This window comes from Haematobia irritans, chromosome 3, assembly GCF_050003625.1.
Source record: "Haematobia irritans isolate KBUSLIRL chromosome 3, ASM5000362v1, whole genome shotgun sequence".
In the NCBI taxonomy this organism is placed as follows: domain Eukaryota; kingdom Metazoa; phylum Arthropoda; class Insecta; order Diptera; family Muscidae; genus Haematobia; species Haematobia irritans.
The window spans coordinates 71,104,815-71,121,738 of NC_134399.1; the positions used below are offsets into that span (position 1 = coordinate 71,104,815).

At 31.9% G+C, this 16,924-nt stretch overlaps 1 protein-coding gene across 2 annotated transcripts in view; it reads right to left on the bottom strand.

Annotated features, from left to right (window-relative positions):
• SK (small conductance calcium-activated potassium channel) overlaps positions 1-16,924 on the bottom strand; it is a 966,885-nt gene that overhangs the window by 34,736 nt on the left and 915,225 nt on the right. For both annotated transcript variants that reach the window (XM_075300451.1, XM_075300452.1), the window contains 2 exons: positions 13,530-13,640; positions 6,115-6,242 (listed from right to left, as the gene is read on the bottom strand). In XM_075300451.1, the coding sequence (XP_075156566.1) occupies positions 6,115-6,242; positions 13,530-13,640 (239 nt within the window). The remainder of the gene's footprint in view (positions 1-6,114; positions 6,243-13,529; positions 13,641-16,924) is intronic.

A 16,924-nucleotide genomic window follows, 5' to 3' on the forward strand; every position in this document is an offset into this window, starting at 1 on the left:
TTTGTTGGTTTAAGAGTGGGGTCTTATAGGGGGGTTTCGTTTAAAGGTATTTGCTTGTTTGGTTGGTTTCTGCAATCTTAACTGTAACGAAATCTTTTTGAGAAACTAATATTCAAAGTGAAAATTGGAGTTTACATTCATGTGTAAGTCCACCACTAGATTACGTACATACATTTGGTAGGTCCATGATATTGAGACATGTGTATATGTATTTGAGACATTGTGACATATCATAGACCCCAATCTAAAGCTCACTAAAGATTCTTAAAAGGATGGTGTAGGAGTATTGCTGATTGGTGTGGAGAGGAGAGGATGGGATAGAGACAGTTACAGATCGAGAGACAGAGAGAGAGAGATATATAGACAGAACGAGAGATAGAGACAAAGTTTAACAGAACGAAGGAGAGAGAGAGAGAGAGCGCGACAGTGAGAGACAGACAAAGAGAATTTTGTGTTTGTTTGGGGGCTTTAAAAGACAGTGTCATCAGTGATTGAAAAGTGAGATCATTTGTTATATTATATTGTGAGTGAGAGTTGTGTGAAGAGAGGGGGTGAGGCCTCTTAAACTGTTCGGTTTTTTTAATGGGGCCAATAAAGAACACAACAAAAAGAAAACGGGATTGTGCATTTTATTGTGGGGTATAGAAGAAACACTTAAGAAAAATTATATATGACATTTTTGTCTGGGTTATTGTTTAAGGAAAATTATTTTGAGATACGAATTTCTAAAAAATTAACGACTCTTCTTGTCTTTTTTGGTGTTGCCATACAAAATGCAAACTTATATTGTTAGTTGGATTATTGAAGCTTGCATTGCATTTATTTTTTTGCATTTTTTAATATCAATTGCACACACTTTTTGGTAAATTTGGCTTTACAACCTAATTACAGGCTAGTAAAACGAGTTGTCAAACGAATGTGATGCTGCTACCATTAAAAAAATAATAATCAAACTTTCTGTTTTGTTGTTGTTGTTGTCGCAAAACTAAACAAGAATACAATGAACAGCACAAACATTTATAAGAGACTAGAAAATTAAATTCAAAAAATTGTTTGCTTTCAAGGTAAAATTTTATATTAAATTTTGTTTTTTTTTTTTTTTTTCAAAACACCTGTCACAGGAAGTGTTTCTCTTTTAATTTGCTATTAAAACTCTCCAAAATGACTTTGGAGAGTTTTTTGTTTTGTGGTAGACAATTACGAGTATATTCACTTGTACCAGGTTTAAGAACAATCAGAGTCGGTCAACAAATAGGGAATTAGGGAGTGAAATTTTTGTTTTCTAGTGCATGGGGTGGAGGATCACCCCTTACCCCACAAGCACACACACACACGCGAACGTAATGAAGTGGGGTGAAATTGTTGGCCAATAAAAAAGTGCTTGAAAAACCGAGACAGTAGTGAGTAGTACTACACACGTAACAAGGTCAGGACAATACACATACAAATATATAAACATAAATGCCTAAACCCACATTTGGTGAGTATTTATACTCTCCTATATATCCAAACACACACACGCATACACGAACACACGTATACTCTGCTGTAATAAACGTGAGACCAAATTTATAGCCAAATCTAAGCTGTAGCCTTGTGCAGTTGTCTTAGAAATCATTGTATTAGAGTGGGCAGAAAAACTGTTATAGAATATAAATTTGAATTAATTACAACTTAAAAAAAGAATACTGCTAATGATTTAAACTAATTACACCAGCTTTCGATTAATCTCGCCTTTAAAGGATCATAACTTTTAGTCCTAATCTTCAATAATAGGCCTCGCAATTTTTTTAAGTACAATTCCGTTCATGATACTTCACTTTTTTTTAACATTATAGATAAAAATTATAGTGATATGAAATTTTGTTGTTTAGTTTCCTCTACCAGTAAAAATAAGGTGGACTTTTTACAAAAATTACAAATATCTTGAATTAAAAAAAAATCATGGTTTTTAGTGCTTTCCAATTTAAAAGAGATAAAAAAGAAATCTCGTCTTTAAAGGATCATAACTTTTAGTCCTAATCTTAAATAATAGGCCTCGCAATTTTTTTTTAAGTACAATTCCGTTCATGATACTTCACTTTTTTTTAACATTATAGATAAAAATTATAGTGATATGAAATTTTGTTGTTTAGTTTCCTCTACCAGTAAAAAACAAAAATTACAAATCTCTTGAATTAAAAAAAAATCATGGTTTTCGTGCTCCAATTTAAAAGAGATAAAAAGAAATCTCGTCTTTAAAGGATCATAACTTTTGGTCCTAATCTTAAATAATAGGCATCGCAATTTATTTAAGTACAATTCCGTTCATGATACTTCACTTTTTTTAACATTATAGATAAAAATTATAGTGATATGAAATTTTGTTGTTTAGTTTCCTCTACCAGTAAAAGTCAGGTGGACTTTTTACAAAAATTACAAATCTCTTGAATTAAAAAAATCATGGTTTTCATGCTTTCCAATTTAAAAGAGATAAATTGGGATTTAAGCATATTTCACAAGCATTTTGCTATTACTAAAATATTTTTTTATTGAATGGGTTGGGTTGTAGTAATGGTAGAAAATTCTTTAAGAATTATTAGCAATATGAAAATTATCCGATGCAAAATTTCCCTGTAATTTATCAAAATAAATAAATAATTTTTTAAAAGTTTCTATGCGTAAAAATTCTAGTAAAAAATCTTTCTTTTAGGAGAAGAATCAGCTGAATGTTTGGAATTTAGTAAAACTTTTAAATAACTTTATTTCCAAGGATAAACTTCAAATAAATTCAAACTTCGAAAGTTGTTGTTGTTTATGGAAATAAAAGTTAAGAATAAACTTCAAATAAATTCAAACTTTGAAAGTTGTTGTTGTTTATGGAAATAAAAGTTAGCTTTTGTAATTCATAGAAAAAGTATTTTTGTCTTCAATCACTAACGTCATTTTTCCCTAAAAGCAATATCACAAATATTTTTTCAATTACAATTTTAATTGAATTTGAAATAGTATTCAGTTAAACAAAAATAATTTATTCGAATTATTTATTACTGAACAAAAAATGAATAACACAAATTGATTTAAATAATTACATTTTTATTTTGATCAATTATTCTTTTATTGATCGAAATTATCATTTCCGTGATAGAAAAATTTCAATTAAAAGTTTAATTAATTTAAAAATTAATTTCATGATTGAAGTCAAGAAATATTTTTCTGGGGGATAGGCTTTTGATTAAAAAATTAAATAAATTAATTTGAAGAAATTACAAAAAATGCAATTAAAAATTATTTGTTTCAATTAATTTTTTAAACAAAATAATAACCGATCACATTAACTAATTGACTCAATTTAAGCTCTTATTGGATCAATACATTTTTTAATTGGCATAGGTGATTGATATTATCACGTCAGCAGTTGAAGCTTGTTTGTATTGAAAATTTAATTATATCAATTAATTACATGATAGAAGCCAAACAATTTTGACGATGAAGTAAAATGTAGTAAAGAAGAAATTAAGAAATTAAGAAATTATGCAATTTTATATTAAATAATGTAAAACTTCGTAGAGCTTTTGAGAGCTCAGCTATCAGCTATATGAATTCTGATACAGATATGTTTTTCGTAGGCAATGTCTGAGAATTACTACCTAGGTCCCATATTTGAGAGGCGATCTTCCGCTATGATATTATGAATATCTAGAAAGCAAATTTTTAATCCGGTTTACCTTAAATTGAATTCTGTTCATCCTAGGAATTCTATATACACATAAAAAATGTTTTCTGATTCAATCACGAAATTAATTGATCCAATTAATTTTTTAATTGAAATGTCCTCAATCACAAAAATGATAGTATTAAGATATTAATTGAAAGTCATTTAAAAAATTAATTGATCCAATTGAAAAATTAATTAATACAAATAATTTTATGATTGATTTTTGTTTCAATTAAAAATTTGTTGAATCAATTAAATTTTTAATTGAATATTTTTTAAAACTCAATTAAGACTTTAATTGGAAAAATTTTCGTAAAATTTTTTTCTGTGTAGACTATGTCCGAGGATTACTACATAGGTCCCATATTTAAGAGGCGATCTTCCGCTATTATATTATGAACATCTAGAAAGCTAATTTTTAATACGATTTACCTTAAATTGAATTCTGTTCATCCTAGGAATCCTATGTACACATAAAAAATGTTTTCTGATTCAATGACGAAATTAATTGATCCAATTAATTTTTTAATTGAAATGTCTTCAATCACAGAAATGATAGTATCCATTAAGATACTAATTGAAAGTAATTTAAAAAATTAATTGATCCAATTGAAAAATTAATTAATACAATTAAATTTTTGATTGATTTTTGTTTCAATTAAAAATTTGTTGAATCAATTAAAAAATGTTTTCTGATTCAATCACGAAATTAATTGATCCAATTAATTTTTTAATTGAAATGTTTTCAATTACAGAAATGATAATATCAATTAAGATATTATTTGAAAGTCATTTAAAAAATTAATTAATCCAATTGAAAAATTAATTAATACAATTAATTTTTTGATTGATTTTTGTTTCAATTAAAAATTTGTTGAATCAATTAAATTTTTAATTGAATATTTTTTAAAACTCAATTAAGACTTTAATTGGAAAAATTTTCGTGAATTTTTTTTTTCTGTGTAGGCTATGTCTGAGGATTACTACATAGGTCCCATATTTAAGAGGCGTTCTTCCGCTATGATATTATGAACATAATTTAACCCGATTTAACTTAAATTGACTTCTGTTCATCCTAGGAATTCGATATAGATAGATATAACCATTTGATCTCATGGCAATGTAGATAAAAAAAAAACCTAACTTTTTAATAAAAATTTCCTAATATTTGAAAACTGCAAAATCCTTAGGACCCATAATTTGGAGGGCTAATTGTTAGAGCTCGATCCAATCTTCGCATAGATTGTTGTTCCGATTTTAAAGTTTTGACCACAACCAATTTCTATAAATTCTAAAAATCCTGTATTTTCTACTTTTAATACCATATGGATAAAATATAATGGCGAACATCGTTAACAAAATCGGATGAAATCTATATGTCCCCAAAGTCTATATATATTTTTTATGATAGTTCTTAAATATTTTTTCTGTACGCATCCTTCTCATTCTGCTCGGTGGCTTGGCATTCAAAAGAGTGAATTTACACAGCAATTTAGTAATTTCGTTCTTTATGGTCGTCTAAGACGGATATCAGCATCATAACTTGAACTTGAAATATTGGTATTCTTCTACGATTATAATTTAATGAGTTTGATCCTTTAAATAGCGATAAGTGATAATGATGATAAAGTTCATTTCACAATCCCTTTGTTTTTGAGGTTAAGTGATAGTTGAAACAATTTCTATTTAATGAATTCTATTCTATTTAATTAATCTCTTTTTTTTCAAATGTAGAATTTTTATTTTAAACTCGGATATTTACAGTTATTTTTCTTCATACAATAAATACCCACCTTAATGTAAATGCGTGTGTGTTCGTATATGCGTTTATGGGAGAGCGTGTTATAGAACTATAGGCTAGGCGAGTGTGAGTTGGCGGTGAGTACCATTAGTTTAATGGTATTGGTAAATGGAGTATCGTATGTGGCATCATCATCTATGCCAACATAAAGGTCTTAGCCAACCTATAACAATGGCTTAATCTGTGTTAACAAACCAGCGCTTGTTTTTGTGTGGCAGCAGCTTTGCCAGACTAAAAATGGGATTAGCTGGTATAAGGCAATAAAAAAAGCACAGCATGACTGTAGGAGTGAGAATGAGAGAAACAAGGCTTGAAAGTAACCTCTTAGATAAACATGCTCTATGTATTAGCATGTTAGTAAAATGATTTGTTTTTGGTTATTCAAAAGAAGTTTACTTTTTCCTATAGGGGGCGATTGGTTGGGTTGGTTAGGTAGGTTGGTTGGTTGGTTGGTTGGTAAATGGGTAAGTCTCCTGGCTGATTATTTCTAGTTGGGTTAGTAGTTTAGTCTTTAAATAGCTCATGGATAGAGATTTGATTGTTATTTAGTTTGGTTTTGGTTTGGTTGGTTTAGTTTGGTTTGGTTTGATTTGGTTTGTTTTTGATGAATACTCACGCATAAATTGCTAGAAGGAACTTTCTTTGGTGGGTTCTTACACGTCCGGGATTAACCCGTTTTACTAGTCTTGTATGTTTGTAAATGAGCCAAGTTTCACGAAGAACATTCGCCGCAGCATTTTTCAGCTAAAAGATACATGTGTAAATATATAGTAGATACATATATATATTTATAGGTTGATGTATATGTATATATATTTTATTATTTTTTGGCAGGATTTATTTATTTCTTTTGATGCGTTATGTTTAACGTTTTGCACGCACGCACGCACACAGAGAGACAAAAATAAATTAGTTAAAATTAAAATAAACAAAATTCTTAAAAAAGAAATGTATAAAGCAAAATTGTTTAGAAAATAAAAAAATACAGAACAAATAGCTAGCAATGGCATTTAGTACTCATGGATCTATTTGCAATCTAGTTAGTTAGGTGTAGCAAGGTATAATGCATTGCTTATGGGAAATATTTAAGACTAATTGCAAAATAAGAGACAAGTGCAAAGTGCAACTCAACATATGTAAATTAGAGTTAAAAATTTGTTAATGCATAGCAAATTTAAATTTATTTATAAATAAAATATTAAAATAACTGGATCTAAACTTTTAACTTTATATGGCTTTGAAATCGGGTAAAATGATTCACTGAGTCTTATGGAAGAACCGAAGATTGATTTTGCCAACTATTGCATAATTGGAATTAGAAGTTGTTTCTCAACATTTTATTTATTATTTAAATTATTCCATATATTGATAAGAAATTATAATAGGCTAATAAAAAAAGGCCTATTCGTTTTATGTACAAAATGTGCATTTCTCGTATCCACTACAATATATGAAGTAAGATAACGGATCGAAAAAGAACAATTACTTAGTTTAGGAATGGTCGACCAAATCTTGGCAAGTATGATAACAGATAAGAAACTGATTAATAAAATTATTTGTGCTATACTCCTAGCAATATTCTATAAATTTTTTTGGAATTTTTCTGGAAGAATGAGTGCTCAGTATGGTCATTATTCATGTTATCCAAATGGTTGACTTCCAAGACAGAAGTTGGAAGATCTGGATTAACTTAACTTAGTATACATACGGCCATTTTCATGTAGTTCCGTTAGGCTTTAACTGCCAGTTAACAGAAAGTAAATTGCAAATATCTTCTCACCGGTTAACTTTAACTGAAAAATTTTCATCAGTTAAGTTCCTAACTGGCCTATGTAATATAAAGGCAAGATGACAGCTTCGTCCATAATACGGTTTAAAAGTTGGTTAGTTAACGGAACACTAACGGAGCTTTATGCAAATGGGGGATAATATACAAATTCAATACAGGATCGTTTGGAGGTATACATGCATGTAATATGCAATATGTTCTATTTCTTGACTAACTCCGAAGCAGTTTCGATCCAAACTTCACCAATTAGCATTAAAATGGGGGTTAGAACAAGCCACTGGTCTTTGGCCATAATAGTGATCAGCTTAAGTCGTTCTTGAAACCAACCAACGTCTTGACATCGAAGGAAACTTTTGCAGCTTCAAAGAATAGACACCAGTCGTCACGTAAACAATGGTCGATACAAGATTTGCCTTTGGCAACTGAGGCATGGGAAACAATTTGAGGAATTCGATAAGGATATCAAGTTTTTAAAATAAGAAAGGGTACGATGAAAAGGACAAGAACAAGTAATACGTCAACTACTGATTTGTATGTATGTCAGACGACATAGAAACATTTTCTTTTCATCTCAATCAATAGAAGTTCTCATCTCAAGTGATAATTTTGCCAGCCAACTTCACAAAATCCTTGACACAATTTTAAGAAGTTTCCCGGTTTGATCGCCAACTACTGGTGTCGATTACTTCTAACTTCTTGAGAAGAAACAAAACGTTTTGACGGTTCTTAAACATTTTATTAAGGGATTGGTTAAGCTCCGTCTTGTTAAATAGATATCATAGCTTATCGATCCATCTGCAGGTCGACTTATAGTGCCATACTTTTTGTCATTGTCTGATTTGATTTAAGCTGCATTGTCTCAACTGCACTGAGACTGTATTGCATGAAATAGGTGGCTTTCTGTTACTAAAGACGCTGTATATATCTTTCTCATCAATGGGTGCTGCCCGTTGCTATGTTTAACTTAATGACTCAATGCCTTCTAGAGACGAGCCTAAACGGAGAGTAACAGGCGTAAAGATGCTTTATCCTCAGCATTACTTGCAGACGATAAACAAGCACTGAAGAACTTTTGGTGTTCACCCGATATGTAGAGGGAACCCATGAAGACGGCGGCAGAACAGAAAACTCTAGGACAAGATAATTTTCAAAGATAGGTGAACAAGGTCTTACAGGTAAGGGGAAATTTTCAGGTATAATTAGGGAAATCATACAGAGTTTGAACAACATAGGATACTGATCTGGGAGTAAGTCCTGTAAAGATAGAACAAGCAAGGATCGTATGGAATATAAAGGCAAGATGACAGATTCGTCCAAAAAGTTGGTTAGTTAACGGAACACTAACGGAGTTTTATGAAAATGGGGGATAATATACAAATTCAAGACAGGATCGTTTGGAGGTGTACAGGCATGTAATATGCAATATGTTCTATTTCTTGACTAACTCCGAAGCAGTTTCGATCCAAACTTCACCGATTAGCATTAAATCGGGGTTAGAACAATCCACTGGTCTTTGGCCATAATAGTGATCAGCTTAAGTCGTTCTTGAAACCAACCAACGTCTTGACATCGAAGGAAACTTTTGCAGCTTCAAAGAATAGACACCAGGCGTCACGTTAACAATGGTCGATACAAGATTTGACTTTGTGCAACTGAGGTATGGGAAATAACTTATGGAATTCGATAAGGTTATTAAGTTTTTAAAATAAGAAAGGGTACGATGAAAAGGACAAGAACAAGTAATACGTCAACTACTGACTTACATGTATGTCAGACGACATAGAAACATTTTCTTTTCATCTCAATCAATAGAAGTTCTCATCTCAAGTGATAATTTGCCAGCCAACTTCACAAAATCCTTGACACAATTTTAAGAAGTTTCCCGGTTTGATCGCCAACTACTGGTGTCGATTACTTCTAACTTCTTGAGAAGAAACAAAACGTTTTGACGGTTCTTAAACATTTTATTAAGGGATTGGTTAAGCCCCGTCTTGTTAAATAGATATCATAGCTTATCGATCCATCTGCAGGTCGACTTATAGTGCCATACTTCTTGTCATTGTCTGATTTGATTTAAGCTGCCTTGTCTCAACTGCACTGAGACTGTATTGCATGAAATAGGTGGCCTTCTGTTATTACAGACGCTATATATTTCTTTCTCATCAATGGGTGCTACCGTTGCTATGTTTAACTTAATGACTCAATGCCTTCTAGAGACGAGCCTAAACGGAGAGTAACAGGCGTAAAGATGCTTTATCCTCAGCATTACTTGCTCACGATAAACAAGCACTGAAGAACTTTTGGTGTTCACCCGATATGTAGAGGGAACCCATGAAGCCAACGGTAGAACAGAAAACTCTAGGACAAGGTAGTTTTCAAACATATGTGAACAAGGTCCTACAGGTAAGGGGACATTTTCAAGTATAATCAGGGATATCATACAGAGATTGGACAACATAGGAAACTGATCTGGGAGTAAGTCCTGTAAAGATTCTTAAAACAATATAGAAGGACGGTAATTTTTCTAGAAAGAAATGAAAATGTTTCTATTCTTCAATATAAAATTGATAAATATTACTTTTAAATTTGGCCATACATTCAGTTTTCTTTAAAGAAATACTTTAAAACGTTATTTAACTTTGGGTAGCATAGGTACAAAAAAATCTTCAGTCCATTTAATATACAACTCTCGTTTACTCTACCTTCCTCCAGAGCAAATCATCAATTGTCATGGACCATTACAATGGTTCACTAGTATTCACGGCACATTAAACCAATTAATTGAAATCAAAGCCAACTGAGACTTGATAAAAGAGTGGAGTGCCAAATGTCAATTAAATTAAAAAAGCCAAACAAGTATTGCAAAAACCAAAAAAAAAAAAAACTCAATGGAAGGATGGATGCCACAGCAAGCGGTACGATTGGCAATTTGTACGTATACCATTGGCAAGAAATAAATACACTTACACTCATATTCCCTGGGTATGAGTGTAAAGATAAATATGAATTGTCAAGTGGTGATCAGTATGAAAAGCAGAAAATGATTAACTCCATTAAAGTGAAAAGATTTTGCTTTAGCCTACTAGTAGATAGTAATTAAGCGACAATTATAAAAATTAGACTAAAGGACCCAAAATTGAGTTATCTCTCCCAGCCAGATCTATACTAAAGGCTGTGAAAAGGTTCATTCGCCCGAACCGAAACATGTACAGTCCAGGCGTGTATAGATTTGTATCTGGCGTTTTCTTTTCAATGGCTCTATTAACCATGTTCCTTAATCAATATCTGTCCATAAAGCTCGAAAAATAATTGTATAATTAGATATAATGCATTTGGACGTCAATTGCCTGTTTCGGTATCAGGCTAACATGAAATATAATTTTATTTTTACTCTCAATTAAAAAATCATTTGAATTTAAGTTAAGTTTTAAAAGTAGATTTTACAAATAAATATTCGTTTTTTTAATTTACTTAAAAATTAATTTAATCATCTTTTTTTTTTAAATTTGAAATTGTAGATAATTAATATTTATTTTGAAAGAAGTAAAATGCCTAAGATTTTAATTAAATGATTTTTTTTTTCAAATTTAGTAGACTTTTAATTGGAAATACCAATTATACCGGTATGAAGTGAGCGTCAAGATGCAAATGTCTCGAGAGAGAACATTTGTTGTGAACGAGCCCTTAATTTTTTTGTTTGTTTGCATCTGTGAAAAATATTTAGTATAGATCAAGTCATTGAACAGGCAGCATCATATTCTTTTCATCGTGTTAAAAACGTCGAATTTTATACCAGAAAGTGATGATTTCATTTGAAGAAAAGTGCTACAGAGTCTTATCTAATGCTTGTCGAGGCATATGATGATTATGCTCTATCAGAAGCAACATGCAAAAGATGGTTTAAATGATTTTGATGTGAGAAATGAAGAACGTCGAAGACCATCAAAAAAGTTTGAAGACGCCGAATTGCAAACGATATTGGATGGAGATAGGTCAGGTTAGGTTAGGTGGCAGCCCGATGCATCAGGCTCACTTAGACTATTCAGTCCATTGTGATACCACATTGGTGAACTTCTCTCTTATCACTGAGTGCTGCCCGATTCCATGTTAAGCTTAATGACAAGGGACCTCCTTTTTATAGCCGAGTCCGAACGGCGTTCCACATTGCAGTGAAACCATTTAGAGAAACTTTGAAACCCTCAGAAATGTCACCAGCATTACAGAGGTGGGATAATCCACCGCGGAAAAACTTTTTGGTATTCGGTCGAAGCAGGAACCGAACCCACGACCTTGTGTATGCAAGGCGGGCATGCTAACCATTGCACCACGGTGGCTCCCATTGGATGGAGATGACACTATGAGTCAAAAGCAATGTAAAATGTTGCACAACAAACAATTTCTGAAAAACTATGGAGAAAATCCAAATATGTGGAAATGGGTGCCACATGAAAAAAAAAACGCTCATTTCATATCGGTATACCTGGTATAAAGTAAACAAAATTAAATTAAAATAAGTTTCATGTAATTTAAATTATATTAACATAAAGTAAGCCCAAGTAAAAAATTAATTAAATTTAGTTAAATTGTATGTTATTTCTTTTCGGGTAATTCAAAATAATTTAATTTTTATTTTAGTTATTTTAATCTAAACAATAATAAATGATATTCAATGTTATTTCTTCTTATTTTATTTCAATTTATTTTATTGAGTTGCATTCATTATCATTAAAATGTGATATTAATTTAATTTTCATTTCCGTTAATTTGTTTTATAATTAATTTAAAATGACTCGTTCCTTTAAAAATTATAATAGTCAGCAAAAAAGCATCGCCAAAAAAATAGAGAAAATTTTATTTTTAGATCCGGAAGTGGTGCAAAACTGGTACAGAACGATTAATTTAACATGGATTGGTCATAGGACGAATGCCCAACATCAATATGTCAACAATCGTTGCACTGAATTTGCATCACTTTTTAAGGTTAGATACGAATTCAGTGTTTTGGATGTGAATTGAGTGCAACGGCTGTTTAAATGGAGGACTTCCGTCCTATGTCAAACCCATGTTAAATTCATCGCTTCTGCGTCAATTTTTCACCACTTCCGGATCCAAAAAGAACATTTTCATTACTTTTTTGGCGACGCTTTTTTTGCTGGGATTTTAAATATTTTAAAAACTTCGGATTTTTTCTAGAATGGGATACTAAGTATTGTGTGTATCACGCTGAGAATGAATATAATCACCTCAAATTTGTTTTGAAGAACATAATGTTTTTTTTTTCTTTTACAGGGAACATGGATCATTTTTGTCACAAAAATGTTGTTTTCTCGCCAAACATAAACATGCTTGCCGAAATTATATACATAATTTCCTAGAAAATAAAATGTTTGCGACAAAAATTTTACATGTTTCCTGACCAAAATAACATTATGCTCTTGAAACATATTTTAGGTGATAATATTCCATCTGTGTATACATTTTATATATTTGTAAAATTTTATATATAGCTAGGCCTTCGGCAAAAAAGTAAGCAATTTTTTCCCATAATGGAGTTATTCAATTTTACTTTTAGCGCTTAAGCATTTGCCAAATTGGAAAATGTTTCACTGAGTTAATGTACTGTGGTGCAACATAAAAAAAGAATTTATATACACTCACTCACTCACATTTAAATCGAGAATAATTTTATATAAACACATACACATACACAGACTACACATTGCAATTATTTGAAATGTATTTCTATTGACATGCTTCGTAGTGGTAGTAGTAGTTGTAGCAGTAGTCTTTAGCCTTTGTCAAAGTTCTCGTTGGCGTCAATATTATTATAATTATCATCATTAACATTACCATTATAATTATCGTTATTATTATTAGTATCGTTAATTTAATGTTAAGTGAGAGAAATCATATAATTGTGTAAGTAATGCCATGTTAAGCAATTAAAAATAAAAATCTCAAGCACGCACACGCTCACAATTATATAAATTATAAAAAAAAAATAATTTTAAGGAAATTGAGAGAAATTATTTACGTTACAGTTTTTAGTAAGAAGAAATTGTAGTAGTAGTAGATAATTATAATTTTTGCAAGTATTAGTGAAAAAATATTTTTAAATTTGAGAAAAAAAAAAAACAAAAAATGTAGCCAAAAATATAGGAAAAATCAAAAAATTTTTAGAAAAAAAGAATAAAAAGTAGAAGAACATTGAGAACAATTATCAAGGAACAAGATCTAAATACCCTTTTTGTTAACTGAGTGTCCATCATGAAGTTGTGCACATGTTTCTCCGCTCTTGTTAATTCCAATTTTCTAGATACGACCGCCACTAGAAGAGCCGTACAACCGGCACCCTGAAAAAAGATACACACATACAATGTTAGTTTTTGAATAGGCTTCATTGTGACATCAATAACACGCTTCGATTGTAGACGTCAATTCGCGTCGTTGCCATTAACGTCATGTTAGGTAAATGGAAGTATCCGCGAGGTCAGTTAATACATAAACGGTCATTGTCTGGATTGTCATGTTCGAAGACCACTCATTGTTATGTCCACTTGTCTAGAGAATGGTCCTTTGCTGCATTATTACTGGTCATGCGAATCAATTGCCTTTGGTCTTTTGTAAGCTGTTAGTGTTTATATGTGTATTTGGTTGTGAGTGTGTGTGTCCGGGTTTAGTCTTTCACTCGTTTGTTGTGTGTGTAATCTGTGCACTTGGGCGTTTTATTTTTTTTTTTGCCATTAGCCTTTAGCCATTATATGACTTCATTTAAATGCTGTTCGCTTATTTCCGTTTCCATTTCAATACGGTTGATTGCTTTTACAGTCGTCTGACAAAATTTAAAAGCCACTTTGTCTGATCTAACGCGACAACAATCAGGTTAATAGCAAACCAACTCCATCTAATGTTTTATCCTTACTATTATTCAGTGATGCCAATTAATCTGTTTTTTTTTTTAGCTGGATCTAGTTATTTTTATACACTCCACCATAGGATGGGGGGTATATTAACTTTGTCATTCCGTTTGTAACACATCGAAATATTGTCTGTTGACATCACGCTAACTTCCGAACGAAACAAGCTATCGACTTGAAACTTTGCACAAGTAGTTGTTATTGATGCCATATGGCTTGCGAATCCTCTAAGAGAAGCAAATTTCATCCGATCCGGCTGAAATTTGGTAAATCGTGTTAGTATATGGTCTCTAACAACCGTGAAAAAATTGGTCCACATCGGTCCACTTTTACGTATAGCCCCTATATAAACGGACCCCCAAATTTGGCTTGCGGAGCCTCAAAGAGAAGCAAATTTCATCCGATCCTGCTGAAATTTGGTACATGGTTTTGGTATATGGTCTCTAACAACCATGCAAAAAATTGGTCCATATCGGTCCATAATTATATATAGCCCCCATATAAAGCGGTCCCCAGATTTGGCTTGCGGAGCCTCGTGGAAGAGCAAAATTCAACCGATTCGGTTGAAATTTGGTATGTAGTGTTAATATATGGCCTCAAACACCCATGCAAAAATTGGTCGAAATCGGTCCATAATTATATATAGCCCCCATATAAACCGATCCCCAGATTTGACCTCCGGAGCCCCTTGGAAGAGCAATATTTATCCGATTCGGTTGAAATTTGGTACGTGATATTAACATAATACATGATATTTAACAACCATGCCTAAAGTGGTCCATATCAGTCCATAATCATATATAGCCCCCATATAAACCGATCCCGAGATTTGGTTTTGGAGCCACTTGGAGGAGCAAATTTCATCCGAGTCAGTTGAAATTTGGTACATTGTGCTAGTATATGGCCGTTAACAACCATGCCTAACGAGGTCCATATCGGTCTATAGTAATATATAGCCCTCAGATAAATAGATCCCCAATCACACAAAAATTGATCTATATCAAGTTCACAATTGTATATAGTCCACATATAAGCGACTCCCATATTTCAATTCTGGCTCTCTACGTTCCGTGCAAAAGTCCATATCGATTCGTAATTATTTGTAGACTTACCTATACATACCTTTTTTGTCCAATATATACCACGTAGGGACTAACTCACAATTTAGAAAACGATGTTAAGGAGTTTTAAGATACCACAACCCAATTAATTCGATTGTGGATGACAGTCTTTCGTAGAAGTTTCTACGCAATCCATGGTGGAGGGTACATAAGATTCGGCCTGGTCGAACTAACGGCCGTATATACTTGGTTTTAGCTGGATATAGTTATTGTTTAATGTTGACTTGCTAGAAACTTTTGTGAAATTTCTGTTAGCTAGAAATCTACCTAGACATTTGTATATCCTCCGCCATAGGGTGGTATATATATAGGAGAAACTAAATTTATCCGTATAAAATTTGGAAATATTCTCTAGTATTTTAATATTTGAAGGGATTCCATTTCTTATTTTAATTAAGAGTACTTTTGTGAATTTAATGCAAACGTTTTCAATGACATTTTTATCAAGATCCGAAATTTTGCACTCATCGCTAGAATACCCTAAATAACAAAATTGATTAAAAAAGGGATCAATATCACCTTCATGAAAATCAAATTCTACATTTCGCAGTATAGTTTCTTAAGCTTTTGACAATCTAATTAGATTTTTTGTACGAAAAAATTTATAAAAACACCTAAAGTAAAGTACCAAGTTTTTCTTCGAAAAGGCACTAAAAAGGCAATTTGGTGCTTTTTGGAAATCAAAAAGCAGTAAATTTGGTGCTAAAAGCACCAAATTGGCATCACTGGCTTTGGAAAATAGTTCTGCCACAAATTCTTTGGCTGCGATCCAGGCAATAATTGTGCTACTATTGAGCCATATTGTCGATTAGTATTATTTAAGACTGTATATGAGAGATATCATTAAATTTTAATATCTTTCTTTTATCTAATTAAGACATTATAATAATGGTGCAATCATAAGTTTTGCTTTTAATGTCGAGATAACACTATCGCTAAAAAGAGAGAGAACTTATATCATGATAGTTTCTTTTTGTTTCTTAAGCCTAAACTTAAAATTTGTCAACCGAGTTCGCTTTCATGAGAAGCTTAAATTTAAAATGGATTGAAGTCCGAGAGTATTACGATTTTTTCATTATAAGACAAATAAATTATTGCAATTCCAAATATGGGAACATGGGGGATTATAAGGAGTTACACATGTGAGGATCGCGCGTAAGATTTGAAACCAGAATTTAAGACCTTTTGTAGAAAATGTGTAATAATTTAAAGAGCGAGAAAAATAGAAAATTTTTAATGCTTGAGGATGAGGGAGATGTAGAGGCCACATCACACCATTGCCTGACAATTACAATTGTTAGACCGGCTACAAGTCTAAAAGGTCATCAGGCTCAAATCAGATACATAATAAATTTTCCAAAAATTTCGACTTCTTAAAGACGTTTCAAATCAAGAACCGTTGTTGACTATAGAATATATAGAATAAGAGCGATACCGTTATACACAATTTTTATACCCTGCTCCACACTGTGGAACAGGGTATTATAAGTTAGTGCATATGTTTGCAACACCCAGAAGGAGACGAGATAGACACATGGTGTCTTTGGCAAAAATGCTCAGGGTGGGCTCCTGAGTCGATATAGCGATGTCCGTCTGTCC